Genomic DNA, 22,240 nt, shown 5'->3' with positions numbered 1-22,240 from the left:
CTGGGCAGATATTGAATGGTCGAATGTGGCAGGGAACTGCAAGTATTTTAAAATGTGGGACTATAAAATGTGTGCAGCGCTGCATCTAATCCAAGGGACTAAAATCAAAGGGTCCTTAAACTGGCCCCTCTTTCAAAGAATCATTCATTTGATTAATAAATAGTTATGTGTCAAGGGACTACAATATTTATGAAGTGGGTATCTCTCAAAGAAACACCAATGGATAATAAATAGGGGATTATATACCAGGTAGTTTATTGAGAGGCACCTCCTGTCCTATAACAGGGGACTATAGTTTGTTTGTTTAGAGGCCCCTCTCACAAAGGACATTTCACACTGTCCTATTACAGGGGACTATTTAGTTTGTTTAGAGGCCTCCTCTCAAAGGACATTTCACACCGTCCAATAACAAGGGACTATTTAGTTTGTTTAGAGGCCCCTCACTAAAAGGACCTTTCACACTGTCCTATTACAAGGGACTATACAGTTTGTTTAGAGGCCCATCTCTCAAAGGACCTTTCACACTGTTCTATTACAGAATCTATACAGTTTGTTTAGAGGCCCCTCTCTCAAAGGACATTTGACACCGTCCTAATACAGGGGACTATTTAGTTTGTTTAGAGGCCCATCTCTAAAAGGACCTTTCACACCGTCCTATTACAGGGGACTATACAGTTTGTTTAGAGGCCCCTCTCTCAAAGGACATTTCACACCGTTCTATTACAGGGGACTATACAGTTTATTTAGAGGCCCCTCTCTCAAATGACCTTTCATACTGTCCTATTACAGGGGACTATACAGTTTGTTTAGAGGCCCCTCTCTCAAAGGACAGTTCACATTGTCCTATTACAGGATCGATTCAGTTTGTTTAGAGGCCCCTCTCTCAAATGACCTTTCACACTGTCCTATTACAGGGGACTATTTAGTTTGTTTAGAGGCCCCTCTCTAAAAGGACCTTTCACACTGTCCTATTACAGGGGACTATTTAGTTTGTTTAGAGGCCCCTCTCTAAAAGGACCTTTCACACTGTCCAATTACAGGGACTAAACAGTTTGTTTAAAGGCACCTCTCTTAAAGGTCTTTTCACACTGTCCTATTTCAGGGGACTATACAGTTTATTTAGTGGTCCCTCTCTAAAAGGACCTTTCACACTGTCCTATCACAGGGGACTATAGTTTGTTTAGAGGCCCCTCCCTCGAAGTACTTTTCACACTACCCTTTTACAGGGGACTATACAGTTTGTTTAGACACCCCTCTCTCAAAAGTCTTTTCACACTGTTCTATTACAGGGGACTATACAGTTGGTTTAGAGACCCCTCTCTCAAAGGACCTTTCACACTGTCCTATTACAGGGGACTATACTGTTTGTTTAGAGGCCCCTGTCTTAAAGGACCTTTCACATAGTTCTATTTCAGGGGATTATACACTTTGTTTAGAGGTCCCTCTCTCTAATGACCTTTTACACTGTCCTATTAGAGGGGACTATACAGTTGGTTTATAGACCCCTCTCTAAAAGGACATTTCACACTGTCCTATTTTCAGGGGATTATACACTTTGTTTAGAGACCCCTCTCTCAAAGGACCTTTCACACTGTCCTATTACAGGGGACTATACTGTTTGTTTAGAGGCCGCTGTCTTAAAGGACCTTTCACATAGTTCTATTTCAGGGGACTATACAGTTTGTTTAGAGACCCCTCTCTAAAAGGACATTTCACACTGTCCTATTACAGGGGACTATACAGTTTGTTTAGAGGCCCCTCTCTCAAAGGACCTTTCACACCGTCCTATTACAAGGGACTATTTAGTTTGTTTAAAGGCCCCTCACTAAAAGGACCTTTCACACTGTCCTATTACAAGGGACTATACAGTTTGTTTAGAGGCCCATCTCTCAAAGGACCTTTCACACTGTTCTATTACAGAATCTATACAGTTTGTTTAGAGGCCCCTCTCTCAAAGGACATTTGACACCGTCCTAATACAGGGGACTATACTGTTTGTTTAGAGACCCCTCTCTCAAAGGACCTTTCACACTGTCCTATTACAGGGGACTATACAGACTGTTAGAGGCCCCTCTCTCAAAGGACATTTCACACTGTCCTATTACAGGAGACTATGTAGTTTGTTAAGAGGCCCCTCTCTTAAAGGTCTTTTCACACAGTCCTATTTCAGGAGACTATACAGTTTATTTAGTGGTCCCTCTCTCAAAGGACTTTTCACACTGTTCTATTACAGGGAGCTATACAGTTTGTTTAGAGGCCCCTCTCTCAGTGGACCTTTCACACTGTCCTATTACAGGGGACTATACAGTTGGTTTATAGACCCCTCTCTAAAAGGACATTTCACACTGTCCTATTACAGGGGACTATACAGTTTGTTTAGAGGCCCCTGTCTTAAAGGACCTTTCACATAGTTCTATTACAGGGGATTATACAGTTTGTTTAGAGGTCCCTCTCTCAAATGACCTTTCATGCTGTCCTAATACAGGGGACTATACAGTTTGTTTAGAGACCCCTCTCTCAAAGCACCTTTCACACTGTCCTATTACAGGAGACTATGTAGTTTGTTAAGAGGCCCCTCTCTTAAAGGTCTTTTCACACTGTCCTATTTCAGGAGACTATACAGTTTATTTAGTGGTCCCTCTCTCAAAGGACTTTTCACACTGTTCTATTACAGGGAACTATACAGTTTGTTTAGAGGCCCCTCTCACAAATGACCTTTCATGCTGTCCTAATACAGGGTACTATACAGTTTGTTTAGAGACCCCTCTCTAAAAGGACATTTCACACTGTCCTATTACAGGGGACTTTATTGTTTGTTCAGAGACCCCTCTCTCAAAGGACCTTTCACACTGCTCTATTAGAGGGGACTATACAGTTGGTTTAGAGACCCCTCTGTCAAATGACCTTTCACACTGTCCTATTACAGGCGACTATACCATTTGTTAAGAGGACCCTGTCTCAAAGGACCTTTCACACCGTCGTATTACAGGGGGCTTTTTAGTTTGTTTAAAGGCCTCCTCTCAAAGGACATTTTACACCGTCCTATTACAGGGGACTATTTAGTTTGTTTAGAGGTCCCTCTCTCAAAGGACTTTTCACACTGTTCTATTACAGGGAACTATACAGTTTGTTTAGAGGCCCCTCTCACAAATGACCTTTCATGCTGTCCTAATACAGGGTACTATACAGTTTGTTTAGAGACCCCTCTCTAAAAGGACATTTCACACTGTCCTATTACAGGGGACTTTATTGTTTGTTCAGAGACCCCTCTCTCAAAGGACCTTTCACACTGCTCTATTAGAGGGGACTATACAGTTGGTTTAGAGACCCCTCTCTCAAATGACCTTTCACACTGTCCTATTACAGGCGACTATACCATTTGTTAAGAGGACCCTGTCTCAAAGGACCTTTCACACTGTCGTATTACAGGGGGCTTTTTAGTTTGTTTAAAGGCCTCCTCTCAAAGGACATTTTACACCGTCCTATTACAGGGGACTATTTAGTTTGTTTAGAGGCCCCTCTCTATAAGGACCTTTACACCGTCCTATTACAGGGGACTATACAGTTTGTTTAGAGGCCCCTCTCTCAAAGGACATTTCACATTATCCTATTACAGGGGACTATACACTTTATTTAGAGGCCCCTCTCTCAAAGGACATTTCACATTGTCCTATTACAGGATCGATACAGTTTGTTTAGAGGTCCCTCTCTCAAAAGACATTTCACACTGTCCTATTACAGGGGACTATTTAGTTTCTTTAGAGGCCCCTCTCTAAAACGACCTTACACACTGTCCAATAACAGGGGACTATACAGTTTGTTAAGAGGCCCCTCTCTCAAAGGACATTTCACACTGTCCTATTACAGGGGAGTATACTGTTTGTTTAGAGACCCCTCTCTGAAAGGACCTTTCACACTGTCCTATTACAGGGGACTATACAGACTGTTTAGAGGCCCCACTCTCAAAGGACATTTTACACTGTCCTATTACAGGGGACTATACTGTTTGTTTAGAGACCCCTCTCTCAAAGGACCTTTCACACTGTCCAATTACAGGGAACTATACAGTTTGTTAAGAGGCCCCTCTCTCAAAGGACATTTCACACTGTCCTATTACAGGGGACTATACTGTTTGTTTAGAGACCCCTCTCTCAAAGGACCTTTCACACTGTCCTATTACAGGGGACTATACAGACTGTTAGAGGCCCCTCTCTCAAAGGACATTTCACACTGTCCTATTACAGAGGACTATACTGTTTGTTTAGAGACCCCTCTCTCAAAGGACCTTTCACACTGTCCTATTACAGGGGACTATACCATTTGTTTAGAGGCCCCTGTCTCAAAGGACATTTCATATAGTTCTATTACAGGGGATTATACAGTTTGTTTAGAGGCCCCTCTCTCAAAGGATCTTTCACACTGTCCTATTAGAGGGGACTATACAGTTTGTTTAGAGACCCCTCTCTCAAAGCACCTTTCACACTGTTCTATTACAGGAGACTATGTAGTTTGTTAAGAGGCCCCTGTCTTAAAAGTCTTTTCACACAGTCCTATTTCAGGAGACTATACAGTTTATTTAGTGGTCCCTCTCTCAAAGGACTTTTCACACTGTTCTATTACAGGGAACTATACAGTTTGTTTAGAGGCCCCTCTCTCAGTGGACCTTTCACACTGTCCTATTACAGGGGACTATACAGTTTGTTTAGAGACCCCTGTCTTAAAGGACCTTTCACATAGTTCTATTACAGGGGATTATACAGTTTGTTTAGAGGTCCCTCTCTCAAATGACCTTTCATGCTGTCCTAATACAGGGGACTATACAGTTTGTTTAGAGACCCCTCTCTAAAAGGACATTTCACACTGTCCTATTACAGGGGACTATACAGTTTGTTTAGAGACCCCTCTCTAAAAGGACATTTCACACTGTCCTATTACAGGAGACTATACTGTTTGTTTAGAGACCCCTCTCTCAAAGGACATTTCACACTGTTCTATTAGAGGGGACTATACAGTTGGTTTAGAGACCCCTCTCTCAAAGGACATTTCACACTGTCCTATTACAGAGGACTATACAGTTTGTTTAGAGGCCCCTCTCTCAAAGGACCTTTCACACTGTCCTATTACAGGGGTATACCGCTATATTGTAAAAGCGGCCATCTCTGAATAGACCACCAATGAGACAAGCGTCAAAAGGTCCTTGAACAGGGGACTCTTAAATAGGGAACTATTAAGATTGTACAATGACTACTCTCTTAAAATGACTACCCACATGACTAGTATCAAAAGGTCATAAAACAGGCAGTCTGTGATGTTTATTTTTTTCACTGCTAGTTATTTGAACTAGTAAACCCAAAAATTTTACTGTCAAAAGAAAAACATGAAGATTTACTTTGCAACAATGAAAAACTGAAGTCATTAGTTTTGAAGCCTTATCAATATAAAGACAACCCTCTGAAATATTGGTCTTCAATATAAGCAATTAATAGTTATATACATGTTTGCACAAAAGAAAGGTTTTTTTCCAGGTTGACAGAACATACCTGAAATGTATGTTCATGTAATGTGATAGAGTAATTTACCCGAGAGTATGTGTTCACATACCTAAGAAATGGCATGTAGATGTATAGATAGTTGCATACAAACAAATAAATACGTAGCCAAATTTTGGTATTTAATTTTGGCGCTTTCATGCCAAACACCTAATAAGCCAAAAATAATTTACCATAGATAGATTTGGTTTGTAAGAGAAGGTTAAACAAGAACACCCAGACCTGAGAAGTCTACTGGAATCATCAGCCAGGCAGGGCACTGGAAGCTGGAGGTAGATCTCAACCAGAGATTAAATTTTCCAGATATTGTTGCCACCAACCTCAGACAGCATATGGTTTTTTGGTCACCAGGAACAAAGAAAATTGTCATCATTGAGCTAACTGAAGCACATGAAAGGAAGAGGACCAAGTATGAGGCACTGTTGCTGGAATGTAAGAAGCGTGGCAAGCAGACATGGAACTACCCTATTGATATTGGATGCAGGGGCTTTCCTGCACAGTCTGTGTGCAGAATGCTATCTGCATTAGGATTGTCGGGCAGGACCAGAACATAGCAATGCAGAGGATGGCCATGACAGCAGAATGATCTTTTGGGTGTAGCTGGACACCCACCACCGGCACGCAGTAACTGATCATCAACTGTGTTGGACTCCCCACTCCCCATTCTAAGAGTGTATCAATTAAAGGGTGGAAACATGCAATGAATGATGGCCTCTGCTGAGGACATAGGTAGTGTTACAGCATAACACAACAGCTGTATTTAGGTAGCATCAATCTCAATATAAAAAGTGTTCACTGTAACTCCAAGTGACCACTAGTACTGTTAATTAAGAAGCAGTGGTTAAAAATGTACTGGACAGGTAGTAAAACAACAGATTGTGAAATGTGTTTTTTCATGATTTTAAACTAAGGTCAAAGTTAAGGAAAGCTGGAGTACCCAGAGAAAAACCACTGGCCAGTACATGGCAATTTCCGACGTAGATTCAAAATTATGACCGAGAAATGGAGGACTTGTAACATAATGTCGGTACATCTTAACCACTCAGCCACTGCAGCCCCCCAAAACATCCGAAATTTGAATGCTGGCCTATATATCTATCTGATAGCATAAAATACTTAAAAAAGAGAGGAAGAGTCTTGCACAAAATATGCAATATATTAACTTGATACAAACAGCCAATGAAAATCTAATCAGAAGTCATAAATCAGTGAAATACGATATAAATGTGATTGATAAAACTCTTCTTACTTTGTCAGCTTTCTTGCTCTTTAGTTCTCGGACTTTGTCTCCTTGCGCAGCGATCTTATTATTGAGGTCAGAATCTCCAGTTGTTGCTGGGGTTGCCTGAGCTGGTCTAGCATCAGGTTTCCAGTCTTTACCAGTTTTAGATTTGTACTCTCCTTTTAACGCTAATAGGATCTTCACCTCAGCGTCTATCTGGTCCTAAAAAAAACACCAAATGGTAAAAGACTTCCGCTCAGACTTAGTCTACAAACCTCCGCACAGACTTAGTCAACAAACCTTCGATCAGACTCAAGCAGTCAACAAACCTCCGCTCAAACCTCCGCACAGACTTAGTCAACAAACCTCCGCACAGACTTAGTCAACAAACCTCCGCACAGTCTTAGTCAACAAACCTCCGCACAGACTTAATCAACAAACCTCCGCACAGACTTAGTAAACAAACCTCCGCTCAGACTTAGTCTACAAACCTCCGCACAGACTTAGTCAACAAACCTCCGCTCAGACTTAGTCTACAAACCTCTGCTCAGACTTAGTCTACAAACCTCCGCACAGACTTAGTCTACAAACCTCTGCACAGACTTAGTTTACAAACCTCCACACAGACTTAGTCAACAAACCTCCGCTCAGACTAAGTCAACAAACCTCCGCTCAGACTCAAACAGTCAACAAACCTCCGCTAAGAATCAAACAGTCTACAAACCTCAACCAAAACTCAAACAGTCTACAAACCTCCACTCAGACTCAAACAGTCTACAAACCTCCACCAAGACTCAAACAATCTACAAACCTCCGCTCAGACTTAGTCTACAAACCTCTGCACAGACTTAGTCAACAAACCTCCGCTCAGACTCAAACAGTCTACAAACCTCCGCTTAGACTCAAATTGTCTACAAACCTCCGCTCAGACTTAGTCTACAAAACTCCGCACAGACTTAGTCAACAAACCTCCGCTCAGCCTCAAACACTCTACAAACCTCTGATCAGACTCAAACGGTCAAAAAACGTAGTTCTAAATCCTTCAAAGCTTTGAGTAATAAATAATAAAAATAATTAACTTACTTTTTTTGCTTTCTGTCCCTTGAGTTCCCTAACCCTGTTGCCCTGGGCTGCGACCTTGTCATAAAGGTCAGCGTCTCCTCCAGTGGTTTGGGGAGCAGCAGCAGCCGGAGTAGGGACTGGGGCAGCAGCTGGGGCCGGTCTGGCGTCTGGTTTCCAATCTTTACCAGTAGCTGATTTATACTCAGCCTTCAACGCCAATAAGATCTTCACTTCAGCATCGATCTGGTCCTGAAACACAATAATTATTTAGTTTAGTATACCATCAACCACTAAAAATTATTTCTCATAATAATAATTTATAAACATAAACACTGACAGTTTTACTCATACATACATACTATCAAAGCTGAATGTTACTTATTTGCCCAAATAAACTCTCATGCTCAATATAGACCAAACTCACTCTTTCGGGTACTTACAAAATTCTCCTGAAATTTGTAATCAGTTTACAAATAAATTACATTTCACACATCAGTTTAATAATGATCAAGGAAAATTCCTTATCAAGTACATTTTCAGATGAATAAAACTAGCAGAGTTCAGCAATAAATTGAGCCTTACTTTTTTTGCTTTCTGTCCCTTGAGTTCCCTGACCCTGTTGCCCTGGGCTGCGACCTTGTCATAAAGGTCAGCGTCTCCTCCAGTGGTTTGGGGAGCAGCAGCAGCTGGGGCAGCAGCTGTGGTTGGTCTGGCATCTGGTTTCCAGTCTTTACCAGTAGCTGATTTATACTCTGCCTTCAACGCCAATAAGATTTTCACTTCAGCATCGATCTGGTCCTGAAACACAATTGTTATTTAGTGTAATATACCAATACCATTCAAAATGATGTTTAGTTAAGTATAGGACAAACATACTGAACTATGAACATAATAACTTTTTATATTGCTAATCAAGTTTTAGCATATCTAATCTAAGATTCATTTGGTTCAAACTGATACAATTTAGTTTTGTTTAACAGTTCTCACACTGCTTCAAAAGTAAAAAACTTGCGTAAAATTGTTTTTCAGATATTGGAAATTTTGGTGAATTTCAAAATATAATTATGAAATATCTGATACAAAGAGATTACAATTCAGATAATTTTATTAAAGTTTGGATAATTTTCATCAAGAAAGTTTTCAGATGACTGAAATCTGTAAAGTTTAGCAATAAATTAAGCCTTACTTTTTTTGCTTTCTGTCCCTTGAGTTCCCTAACCCTGTTGCCCTGGGCTGCGACCTTGTCATAAAGGTCGGCGCCCCCTCCAGTGGTTTGGGGAGCAGCAGCAGCTGGGGCCGGGGATGGTTTGGCTCCTGGTTTCCAGTCCTTACCAGTAGCAGATTTATACTGAGCCTTTAAGTCCAAAAGGATCTTCACCTCCGAGTCGATCTGGTTCTACACATACGAAACATTTTACGATAAACAAAAAATTCATTATCATTCGATATAAAGCACTGTATATCAAATATGTGCACACAACACAGTAAATAATTAATAAATAAAGAATATTTTTAAATACATTGTCATAAAAATCTATTGTATGACTCTTGACAAGCAAAAGGGAAATTTTGACAGTCTAAAACTTCAGTGTGCACTACATTGGTCAATTCCTATCTTTAAATAACTGTATAACTGGAACTATCTAAGACAAGTTTGGTCCCAGCTTAAACATTCATACAAAATTACAGCAAAAGAATATCATCATTTCATTTCACCATAATACACCATTCATGAAATTCAACTGCAACATACTTTAATGTTCATATCACAATTGATCAGGATATGTGATGTGTACTGCCGAAAAGGTCACAAACATCACCAAATTACCTTTGGAGCTTTATTGCCCTTCAGCTTCCTAATCTGTTCACCCTGGGCAGAAATCTTATTGTCCAGATCAGCGGCCGAGGCCCCTCCTGGAACAGTTGGGGCTTGCTCATCTTGGGAGATTTTTCAGCTGACTTTCCTTTTTTGCTTTGTGCTTTCTGTAATTAAGTAAATAACATTCCTCGTACATTCCTAAAATGATCAGATAGAATGTTAATATTAATTTTATTGGAGAATGCTTTACACAAATCATGCCTCGAATCCTTTTATATTACTTTTTACCTTTTGTAACTATTATCATCAACTCATCTTCATTTGGTCACATGGCTAACAAATTAAATATTTTTTCAATACTTAACTAGCAAAGGAATTAATGGATTTGTATACCTCTTTAGCACTGGCCTCCTGCTTGTGTTTAGAGCCCGCTGTTGGCATTTCTTTCTGGTGACCATCTGGGATGTTTAGAAGCACACATGGACTGCATTTCCCAGTGTATGGACTGTGACGGGAAAGGATTTTAAAATTGATTTTGTTATAAACTTTTGTGATCTGGCAATAAGAGCACATGTATATGATTCAGGCATCTCAATATTTTGCAGAAATAAATTTCGTGATTACAGCAATATGCCACTAAAATATCAACCCCACGGAAATAAAATGCTATATGGTTTTTTTTTTTTGCCTCCACAGAATATGAGATTTTGAGTTTGATATGATGGATACTAAGTCATTAAATTCTTTGATACTAAGTGTGAGTTAATGATATAGACCAAATGGGGATATAGAGAGTTATTTGGTAGTAGAGGTATTGGGATTACCTGGTTGGCTGGTACGGCTGATCACAGATGTAATATCCACGACGCTGTAGCTGGATTATGTCCCCTTTCTTCAAACTGGCAAGGCACGGATCTCCATACATAACCTGCTCTTTCTGTAAAATATCACGATCCAATTTTAAAATTTTCATCTACATTTTTAATTGTCAAATAGTGTGAAGGTTTGCTGTTTTTTCTTTTAAACATTTAATACAAGAATTATTTCTTTCATGAACTACCTGTTCTAGTTGAAAGAAAAAATCTTGGTATACATTTTTCTCTCTTCAAATGAGCCCTCTTTACCTTTGAGTCTCTGTTTGCATATCCTTTGAAGTCCTCATCCTTTGCTAGGATAGGTTTGGTGATGATATGATCGTACTGGACACAGATGGCCGGAGTGAACGGAGCTTGGTCAGTACTAGCCAGCCAGGTGATCTTCTGAGTTTTCTTATAATCCTAAAGGAGATCAAGATACATACACTGTATTGTAATCAATCACGTAGATCAGTTTTGTAGGTGATTCTTTGGAAAACATTTCACTTCCTTTTTCTCAGCATTTGGGATTAAAATTGACTTAATTATCCGAAATATAAATCAAGAGATTTTAAATGTGAACTTTGGACAATATTTGATATTGTCTTTGAGTAAATCAATTTGATGTTATAAGCTTAAACATGAAAGAAATTTATTTTTTAATAATTTTTCAAAAATTAAATTACATATATAAAAGATGCTGACAAATGTATTTAACCTTTGTTTGAGATGGTTATATTTCAATTAATTCAACACTACAGTCAAACCTCGATGATTCGAACCTCGATGAATCGAATTTCTCGCTGTATCGAACTTTTTGTCTGGTCCCGAATTTCTTCACTATATAACATTACTAACTAACCCATGTATGAATCGAAGTTTTATGAATCGAAGTTCTCGATGTATCGAACTTTTTTCATGGACCATTTGTTATAGAATCATAGGTAACTGTCACTCAATGATTCTAATAAAAGTTTACCTGTACAGATCAGGTGTTCGCCGATACCCCGCGGCATGCTGTCACACCTGTCTCGCGACGGCTCTTCGCCGGACAATAGGGATTATGACAGCTTGTGTTGCTTGCTTGAAACCAACGAGATAATTAATATCACTGATCAGGCCGATATCTGGTGCTTTGTTTTTACAAGCTGCATTATCAAATCATTAGTACGGCAAAGATACAGTTAGTCGTGTTTTTTATGTTCGCCGCCGCCATTGGTAGCGGTTTGTAGAATTTACGAAACGGTAAATAGCGAGCCACATTTTTAGTAACTCATACTCGAAACTGTTACATTGCAAAACTTTGGCATACATACTGGAGCAAATCGTTCATTCTAAATCAAAGTATTTTGTAGGTGTTGTAGCGCTTTCGGTTCCCCCTTTTTAGTTTCCTTTTTACAATGTGTTTTCGTTTTTATATTCATATTCTGTAATATTAACCATCGCTTAACTAGTCAACAAACGTGCACATGTACATGGGTTAGGCCTAGTACAAGTAAGTCTTGTTTATAAAAGGAGAAACCAGCAGCTATTCAAAACACAATTTAATTTTATATACAATATTATACAGTGATGGTTTTACATTGTATTGCTAAATGTCCCTGGTATAATCCTTGATCCTTCCAGGTTTCAAATTCCAATAATCACAAATCCACAGGAAATTGAATGTCCAAACGATAGATTTGCTAAAGTTCCAGGGCAATATGAATTAATCCATCAACTTAAGTGGTTTGTATCTATTCCACAGGAGTATATGATATGATACTATAGCTCTCCCCCCTTAGAATCTTTTATGGCGCTCTGATACAATTCTTGATATGTGCTTATTTCAGGTACGCAGTTCTGTGTTCTGATAAAGCCTTGCGACAGATGGGGAGTATTATATTATGGTTAAACCGTATATTTCTAGCATATTGTGTAGACAACCTACTGATCTTATAACTTCTTCGTATAACTATCTAACTAAATATCTAGGTAGAAAACTAGGTGAACACACATCTTTGAACTTTCTTGGATATTGATCTTTCACTACGATCTCCCTAACTTATATTCAATAACATCGTTCTGTCCAAACTTATTTAGTGGTTTAACTACATGATTAAATTCTAGAAAGTTCTATAACCTAAATCATCAAATGATATGACCTTCATAGGATGTTGTGATAGATAAAAAAAACTATAGGAGTTATCTCCCTTATGTACTCACACTAATACTACATGTATTTAGGGTCATACATAACACACCCCTCCTTAAAGAAAAGAAAGTTTTCTTGAAAAGGGAAACTTTCTTGACATATCAAGTAATATTTAAAATCCTTGATAAATGCACTCAGCTAGAATTATTGTCTTTCCCTTTGATATGTTTGATGTCAAGATTGTACTCTTGCTCAAAGTCAAACTCCACCCTGAGAATTCTTTGATTTTTGTTTTTCATTTTCCCAATGAATGTCAAATGGGTTGTGGTCGGTGAGAATCGAGACCAACACAGGCACAACTGTAGTGCATAGATACACATCAAATTGGTTTAAGGCCAAAATCAATGCTAAACATTCTTTCTCAATGGTGGAATAATTTCTCTGGTGTTTGTCAAACTTTTTCGAGAAATAACAAATTGGATGGTCAATTTGTTCAGTACCTTCTTGCATCAAAACAGCACCAACACCTACATCGCTGGCGTCAACAAACAGTTTAAACTGTTTATTAAAATCTGGAGCAGTCAGAACTGGTGAGTTTGATAGTATGGCTTTCAATTTCTCAAAGGCAGACTTACATTCGTCTGACCAGACAAATTTGACATTTTTCTTTAACAAAGCAGTAAGTGGAGCTGCTATAACAGAGAAATTTTGACAAAATTTTCTGTAGTATCCAGCCATACCAAGAAACCTCATCAGCTCTCTCTTGCCTCCAGGAGCTGGAAAATCTGTAATTGATTCTACTTTGGCCTGAACAGGTTTAACCTGCCCCTGTCCTACAACATGGCCTAAAAATTCAACAGTTGCATGACAAAATTCACATTTCAATAAGTTTACAGTCAATTTCATGGTAGTGAGTCTTTCGAAGAATTCACGAATCCTGCGTAGATGGTCTTCCCACGTGTCGTGGTAGTTGATGACGTCATCAATGTATCCATCACAGCCTTCCAGGTCTGATATCACGCTGTTAAGAAGACGTTGAAATGTTGCCGGGGCATTCTTCATACCAAATGGCATAACTTTGTACTGGTACAAACCTTGCGAGGTTACAAATGCCGACACTTCTTTAGCTCTTTCTGTTAATGGCACCTGCCAATATTCCTTTCAACAGGTCAAACTTGCTTACGTACTTGGCTTTGCCAACTTTGTCAATACACGAGTCAATCCTTGGAATTGGATAAGAGTCTGTTTTACTGACAGAGTTTACTTTTCTGAAGTCAGTACAGAACCGGTATGTCTTGTCTGGCTTTGGCACCAGAACACATGGAGAGCTCCATTCACTTTTGCTTGGTTCAATAATATCATTGTCCAACATGTATTGAATTTCTTTCTTTAAGTGTTCTTCTTTCAAAGGATTGACACGGTAAGGATGTTGCTTGACAGGTGGCGCATCGCCTACATCCACGTCGTGATAGATAGCATCTGTTTTGCCTGGTGTATCCGGAAACAAATGTTTATACTCAAGTATCAAATCTTTAAGTTCATTGCGTTCTTTTTCTGATAGATGACACAGTTTCTTGTCCAAGTTCGCGAGCACATCTGAATTCCGTAACTTAACACCACAGTCTAAACCTACATCTTGTACACCACCATCTAAGTCTAATTTACAAATATCAGCTGTACTTTCACTTTGTGATGGTACAGAGGCCAAAGTAGCAATAGGTTGAGAGGTCTTGCTCTCTTCTCTATCTACATATTTCTTAAGCATATTAACATGACATAATTGAGTTTTCTTGCGCCTCCCTGGAGTTTGTACAATGTAGTTAACATCATCGACCTTTTTCTCAACAACATAAGGTCCAAAATATCTAGCTTGCAAAGGCTGACCCGGTATTGGTAATAGAGCCAAAATTTTGTCACCTGGATCAAAACTTCTTGCACGGGCATCTTTATCATACCATGTTTTCATTTTGGTTTGAGTAACGGCCAAATTTTCTTTTGCCAGTTCACATGCCCTTGTCAACCTTTGCTTAAAGTTAGATACATACTCTAAGAGATTCACTTTAGAATCTTCGTCCAAAATTTTGTCTTTCAAAATTTTCAAAGGACCACGTACAGTATGTCCAAACACAAGTTCAAAGGGACTAAAGCCAAGAGATTCTTGTACAGATTCTCTAACGCCAAACAACAACATGTGTATACCTTCGTCCCAATCTCTTTTGTTTTCAAAACAATAAGATCTCATCATATTCTTCAATGTCTGATGAAAACGTTCTAAAGCACCCTGAGACTCTGGATGATAAGCACTAGACTTATACTGCTTGATCTGGAGCTGGTACATGACTTGTTGAAAAATACCAGACATGAAATTTTGAACCTTGGTCCGATTGGACAGCTTTTGGAAGACCAACCAATGTAAAGAATTTAACCAAAGCCTTGACTATGTTAGGGGCTTTAATATTCCTGAGTGGAATGGCTTCAGGAAAGCGTGTGGAAGCACACATAATAGTTAAAAGATACTCATTCCCAGACTTAGTTTTGGGTAGAGGACCTACACAGTCTATAATGACTCTACTAAATGGTTCCTCAAATGCTGGAATGGGGTGCAAAGGTGCAACAGGGATTTTCTGATTGGGTTTCCCTACCACTGACAAGTATGACAAGACCTACAAAAATCAGCCACATCCCGTTTCAACTTGGGCCAAAAGAAGTGATCTAAGATCCTGTTATAAGTCTTGGTCACACCTAAATGCCCTGCCATAGGTACATCATGAGACAAACTCAGAATATCTTGCCTATACCTCGGTGGGACAACTATTTGATTGACAACCTTCCAGTCTTCCTCGGGAGACACATCAGGGGGGCGCCACTTGCGCATCAACACACCTGACCTACGGAAGTAACAAACTGGGACTTTCTCCGCCTCTTCCTCACTCAAAGCCCGATCACACAGTAAGGAGATTTTCAGGATCTTTTTCCTGTTCTACTATAAGCTCCTCTCTAGACAAAGATGATTTGCTCATCATGTCAGACAAAGAAGTACCCTTGTTAGGAACAACTCTATCACTATCAAAGTCTACAGGATTGCTCAAAAGATCACACTTGCTCCCGACATCCTCTATATCATGAGCCAAGAAAGTGTCACCTAACCCTGGACTATAATGATCCTCAACTACTGCAACATCAGAAACCTTCTTACTCATTGAACGAGTTACAGCACAAGAAGGGAAAATACCAGGAAATTCCTGTTGAATAGTCTCAGCATCATCTGTTTTATCAGGGATACTGGACACTAAGGGATCTACCCTAACTTTCTCTCCAGCCAAGTCATTGCCTAAAATGAGCGACACGCCCTCTATGGGAAGTTCCGGTCTAACACCAATGGTGACAGGCCCAGTAACCAAATCTGACTTTAAATAAACACAATGGAGAGGCACATTAACAAAACCTAACTCTACACCTTGAAGCAAAACACTACTACCAGATGAGGTCTCCTCAGACAAAGGCACTACGCCATCTAATATCAAAGAATGAGAAGCCCCAGTATCTCGCAAAATCTTCACAGGTTTCAAGTTGGTAATATCACTAGTAAGTGAAACAAAACCTTCAGAAATGAAGGGAGAGTACTTCTCCAAGACGCTATCAGACTCTGAGCTCTTAATCTCAACAGACACTTTAGAATCTTCCACAATATCACTAAGTTTCTGACTAGGCTTTGACATAGCTAACACAGAAGGAACTGACTGTTTACGCCTTTGCTCCTTACGCTGGAGAGAATAACATTCAGACATAGTATGCCCTACTTTCTTGCAGTAATTACAAACAGGACCAGAAGGAGACCCCACACCTACCCTATCATCTGTTTTAGAAGCAGACTTAGTTTTATCACCTAATTTAGGTTTGTCGTAGGAAGGGCCACTAAAGGTTGGGTTCCTAGGCTGACCAAATTTACTAGTACCTGTGGTACTGTTTTTGTCTTGAGAACTGTTTTTAACAAATGAGCCTTTGTGGGTGAGAGCGTAATCATCAGCCATTGTAGCTGCTTCACTAAGGGTTTCAACTTTTCTCTCATCTAAATGAGTTTTTTTATGTTTGTGTGGACACAACGTTTAAACTCCTCTATCAACAATAATTGCCTCAATTTACCGAAATCCTCATCAATTTCTTTAGAATCACACCACCTATTAAATAATTGTTCTTTTTCTCTGGCAAATTCTACATGAGTTTGTTCATCTCTCTTTCTCGAGTTTCGAAATTTCTGGCGGTAAGCCTCAGGAACTAACTCATAAGCTTTCAAATAGCTTTCTTGACTACTTGGTAATTTGAAATCTCATCTACAGATAAAGAAGAATAAATGTCTCTAGCTTTACCAATCAAGACACTTTGAAGAAGCATTGTAAGCTTATCTTCAGGCCATTTCATAATATCAGCTATTTTCTCAAAATGCAGAAAATACTTGTCAACTTCTTTCTCTTGAAAAGGAGGAACTAACCTAATGTTTCTACTGACATCAAAACCTCTGTTTCCTTGTAAACCCCTAAAAGTTAGATTACTTGAACTGTCTTGAGAAGCTAGCTCTAATTCTTTCATTCTAAGTTCTGTTTCAGCTTGAATTTTCTGCTTCTCTAGCTCTAACATCTGATCTCTCTCAATCTCTTTTTCTTTTAAGTCTCTTTCAATTTCTTTTTCTCTTAACTCTTTTTCTATTTCCATTTGTCTTAGTTTCATTTCATGTTCAAGTTCCATTTGTCTAATTTGAATTTCTGAGCTGACTGTTTCCTCTATACTATCTAATGCACTAGAGTCAAATTTGTCATTGTCAACAAAATATCTTATAATTACATTCCTAATTTCAGCTTTCCTCAAATTAGTTTTGATAGTAAGGCCTAAATGTTTACCCAATAACAGTAAATCCTTCTTACTAACTTGCAAAAGAACTTCCAGGGATGGCCTTTTAACAAACTGTTCTACCTGCATAGTAGTCATATTTATCTAGCTGTTGGTTTCAAATGTAAACTCAAAGTTTGTACACAAATTTTGAAAATTTCTTAATTAATTTTTCAAAGTTAGATTTCACAAATTGAATATCGATCCCGGACGAGCCCCCAATTCCTGTTACATGAACGAATAACAGAAAGGAGAAACCAGCAGCTAAATTCAAAACACAATTTAATTATATATACAATATTATACAGTGATGGTTTACAATGTCTAAAGTAATTGGTGGTGGTACAAGACTAGTACGATGATTTAAAGTGTTACTTATCTGTATGCGCGTATGTCCTTGGTATAATCCTTGATCCTTCCAGGTTTCAAATTACCAATAATCACAAATCCACAAGGAAATTGAATGTCCACCGATGATTTGTAAAGTTCCAGGCAATATGAATAATCCACACAAAGTGTTGTAAAATAATCCACAGATAAAGTCACAATAGCTCTCCCAATAGAATCTTTATATGGCGCTGTACAATTCTTGATATTGTCTTATTACAGGTCTCATTACAGTTCTGATTAGCCTTGGGACAGCTGGAGTATATATAGCTAAAACTGTAATTCAAGAATTATTGGAGAACCTTCTACTTCTAGAAATATCTAACTAAAAAACAGTAAACAAGTAAACACACATAACTTTCTGGAAATAGATCATTCTAGATCTCTACTTAAAATCAACATGTTTACAAACATATTTGTTCTATACATGATTAAATTCTAGAAAGTTCTATAAAACCTAAATCAATGATATGACCTTCATAGGATGTATTGATAAAAAAAACTATAGGAGTTATCTCCCTTATCTCATAACTACATGTATTTAGTGTCATACATAACACTAACGATAGCAATACGTGTGATTAATTGCATACTTCGTTTTTTATTTTGTTTTGTTTGTGGTAAATACAGTGATTATAAAGTTTACGAAACAGAGACGACATGTACACAACTAGGGCTACCACAGTTGGTCATGGTAAAAAAATCAGTCTAATTTCAACCATGAATAATTCGAAGTCTCGATGTTTCGAAGTTTTTCTGACGGTTCCTTGAACTTCGATACATCGAGGTTTGACTGTATTTAGGTATTTTTTAAGCCATAATTTCCTAAAGAGCTACATAAGACATAAGATAGATGGTTGTATGAGTGATTCTTGATACAGGTAAGAAACTGTTTTTCTTATCGGAATAGATAACGATAATGTAGTGTAAAATGACAATACTAGTATTCATCAATGTCAAAGGTTTCGGCGATCAATGGTGAAAGTTTATTTTTTTTCCGTTCGTATCGATAAAGTAAAACCAATAAATGATATTTAAATCAGATAAAATCCGACAAACCATCATAAAGTTATTAACAAACAGGTTTAACAAATTAAATTAACGAAAAATTAAAATTATTTTATTGACATGTATTAAAATTATAAATAAAATGGTAGTTTTTAATAAAAAAAATTGCCACAGCTAAGTTATTATTATCAAAGCATTGAAACGGAGTGCAGAATGTAAAAAGACACACAAAAAATTTAGGTATTTGTGGTCAAATGCTAGATAATTGTGTACATTGTAAACATTAATGTTTGTATACCCTTGAATGATTTTGAGGATAGTTTCTCTAAATCCTGGGTATTTAAGCCGAAGTGTTCATTATTGGTTTATATTCTTGAGATTGCCAGTCCAGTTGATAAAGGGTTATCAGGTTTCCCCCTGTTTTAAAGCATCTCAGCCGTCAGCTGTCACCTCAATATGAGAGCAAGGGTGGAGTACCAAGGGTATCTATTTTTTCCCATGTCTGTCTGAAATTCTGGAAAAATCATAAGAAATGGATAACATGCAATTAATGTACGATACAATGTGATCAAAATATCTTTACTGCTAATCATTACTCCTGAATGCTATGAAATGCAGATGAAGATGTTTCGAAATTGCTCTTTCATAAATATGTTTATGATCCCCTGTAATTCAGACTTTATATCTTTTAAATATAAATTAAGTACATCTGATTGTTTTTTAAGTTCGAAGATGGAAAACGATGAACAATCACTGTGTTTTTAGTTGAACACATGAGTGTTGTGTTATGGAGGATTCTTACTCAATCTAAATTTTTATAGTTTAGAAGCACAGGAAATAAATTAGCTCCATAGTTAATAAATTATGCTCAGAGACTAATTGATATATGAATAAGATTGAAACTAAAATCAAACCTAGATAACTCTTTGACAAACTCATATAAAATTGAAGGCTTGTTTACCTCCAAGCATCTTGTTGGTTCGATCAAATGTTCAGATGCGTTTCGGTGCCCTAATACTGGTTAAGGAGCTGATAATGATTAAGTTTACTTAAAAGATATTGGCTGTCAATAACTGTTAAAGACATGTACCTTCGGGTGAACTGCGACTTTTTTACAGCCCACACTAGCTCCCTTGGCGTTGACTGGCACCACATCACTCTTTAGGAGGGCTGTGTATCGCGGTACGATTGGATCTATCACCTGTGTGTATTATAATAAAAGATTAAGAATTGAATCGAAATAAGAAATTTTCACAGAAATCAACTTTAAAATTTTTTTGAGAGCAGACCTAACCTTTGTGTATTATGCCACAAAACAGAAACAAGTTTTTGTAGTCTTATAAATGTCATACCAACCTTCTTGTTAACAGACCAGATTTTGTCCCACTCCATCATGACAATAGAACGTGATGAACCCTGTCAGTAAAAAAAAAAACGAAGAAATTCAGAATATAGAAAATGTTATTGACTGTCAAATTTCATCAAAACTTTTTGACATTTAGAGATTGTAATTAATGATGTGAAATCTATTCATTATTTCAAGTTAAATATTGTTTTATTCACTTGTAGTGAGAAAAGTTTTAGGATGCTAAATATACAGTAAAACTTGCCATAGTGACCATCTTTGTATTAAGACCACTGCTATATTAACCATTACATTTGGTGCTCCATATGACCAGTTTTAACACAATCTAACCTATGCTTTAAGGCCAATTCAGCAGATCATTTTTCCTTTGTTCCTTGGGTGGTATTTATAGGACAGGTTTGACTGTACCTACTCAGTCAGAAGTAGCTTACCTGTGCTACAATGAACTGTTTTGAGTCCCTCCACAGTAAGACCTACGTCTCAAAACTCCTCTCACTGTCGGAAATCGGGGATCATCCCTATATATGTAAAAAGTATTTCATGTTACTACAAAAACCTAATTGGACATAGTGCGGGAGATTTTTCTATATTTTTAGTGAGAAAGAAATCTTTATGGATTTAGTTAATGGTAAAGATACACAATGCAATTGCATACATAACCTTAATGGCCACTGGGTAATTCCAAAATCTAAATATTTTGTGTCATTTTTCTATTTTGTGCTGAAGACACATGATTTTGACACAAAAGTTTTATATAATTTATGGTTTTTACACATTAATGAATACTTTTATCCAGAAAATCCAATTAGATGTACACGTACCATCCATCGACAATACCCTGGTCCACAAACCATGTGAGCCTCCTTTTGGAGAGCACAGTATTCTGTAGATTGAGTCGACTATACTCATATATATGTGGCTTACGTAGACCTGCCGAAATAACATTAAATCTTAAACATGTTAGAATGTAAGTATTCGTAGAAATTATCATATCTGCTTACATTACATTTTCTTTAATGCTAAATGGTTTGGGCAGGTTGAACATAAGCCTATCTTGTAACATTGAAGATGTCACAATAATGTTTTATGTCAATTTATTAAAGTTTCTTTCTGAGGAAAATCTATTCTGATGTATTGTTATCTGTATGAACACTGTCATGTGGAATATTAATGAGGAAATTCATGTTACAGAATATATATATAAAGCTAATCTTTGACTTATACATTATATGATTTCCTTTAATTTCTGTTTATATAAATTAATGCTTCCCCATGGAGAGGTTTAGGAAAACTCCCTTACCTCACAGTAAAAGAATGTGAGTTCATGAAGAAGGTGTGATGAATGAAATAGGGGAGGTTATTTTACTTCCTATACTTACCCTCACGCATCAATGATCCAGAAATACTGACAGTCACGGTCGTGCCGTACTCTGTCGTCCTCAGAGCATGCGTCACTCCCTCAACACTATCAACGATCGGATGCAGGCAAAGTCGTTATGTCGGGTAGAGCCCTTTTATAAAAACATCACAGTACATTTTATCACCAGTCATAGTAGACTGATACTTTCCCTAGCCAATCAAAATGTAATAACTGTAACATCTAGTTTATCAGTATAAACTTAAAAAAGCCATGTTACACATTTGTTATTTTCTACTGAGCTATGAAAAAAGATAAATACAAAAATAAACAAATCTAATTGAATGTGAAGTACAAAGTTTTTAATAACAAACATCTGCTAGTCTAAGGCAGCTGTGTGCCTCTATTCTAGCAACTTTAACTATGACTTTATAACTCTAACGTAGGAAGAGTAGTGGCCAAGTTTTCACTTCTATCTCTTTACTCTAAGATAGCAACGTACTTGTACTTGGTGCCTGTTTTGACATGGGGCTCAGTTTTACACCTGAAGAAGGTTGGATTCTCTCATACAACCATTGTCTGACTGCATGTCAATCAT

General features: G+C 37.8%; 2 protein-coding genes across 2 annotated transcripts in view; both read right to left on the bottom strand.

The window, feature by feature from the left end:
• Window positions 1-9,771, bottom strand: part of LOC138318624 (bifunctional glutamate/proline--tRNA ligase-like) — a 21,489-nt gene extending 11,718 nt beyond the window's left edge. The window contains exons 1-4 of the mRNA XM_069261154.1: window positions 9,662-9,771; window positions 9,020-9,229; window positions 8,416-8,631; window positions 6,799-6,993 (exon numbers count right to left, since the gene is read on the bottom strand). The gene's annotated coding sequence lies outside the window, so the exon portion shown is untranslated. The remainder of the gene's footprint in view (window positions 1-6,798; window positions 6,994-8,415; window positions 8,632-9,019; window positions 9,230-9,661) is intronic.
• Window positions 5,919-22,240, bottom strand: LOC138319677 (bifunctional glutamate/proline--tRNA ligase-like). Its single transcript, XM_069262823.1, is given in 17 exon segments — window positions 5,919-5,930; window positions 6,799-6,993; window positions 7,855-8,082; window positions 8,416-8,631; window positions 9,020-9,229; window positions 9,703-9,816; window positions 10,046-10,157; window positions 10,477-10,589; window positions 10,777-10,929; window positions 20,010-20,120; window positions 20,276-20,335; window positions 20,717-20,737; window positions 20,739-20,759; window positions 20,761-20,803; window positions 21,107-21,215; window positions 21,665-21,750; window positions 22,185-22,240. Coding segments are annotated over 17 exon segments (1,860 nt in total).

Source organism: Argopecten irradians, chromosome 3, assembly GCF_041381155.1.
Source record: "Argopecten irradians isolate NY chromosome 3, Ai_NY, whole genome shotgun sequence".
NCBI classification, from domain to species: domain Eukaryota; kingdom Metazoa; phylum Mollusca; class Bivalvia; order Pectinida; family Pectinidae; genus Argopecten; species Argopecten irradians.
The sequence above is the reverse complement of the archived record's forward strand: the minus strand, read 5'-3'. Positions and strand labels throughout refer to the sequence as shown.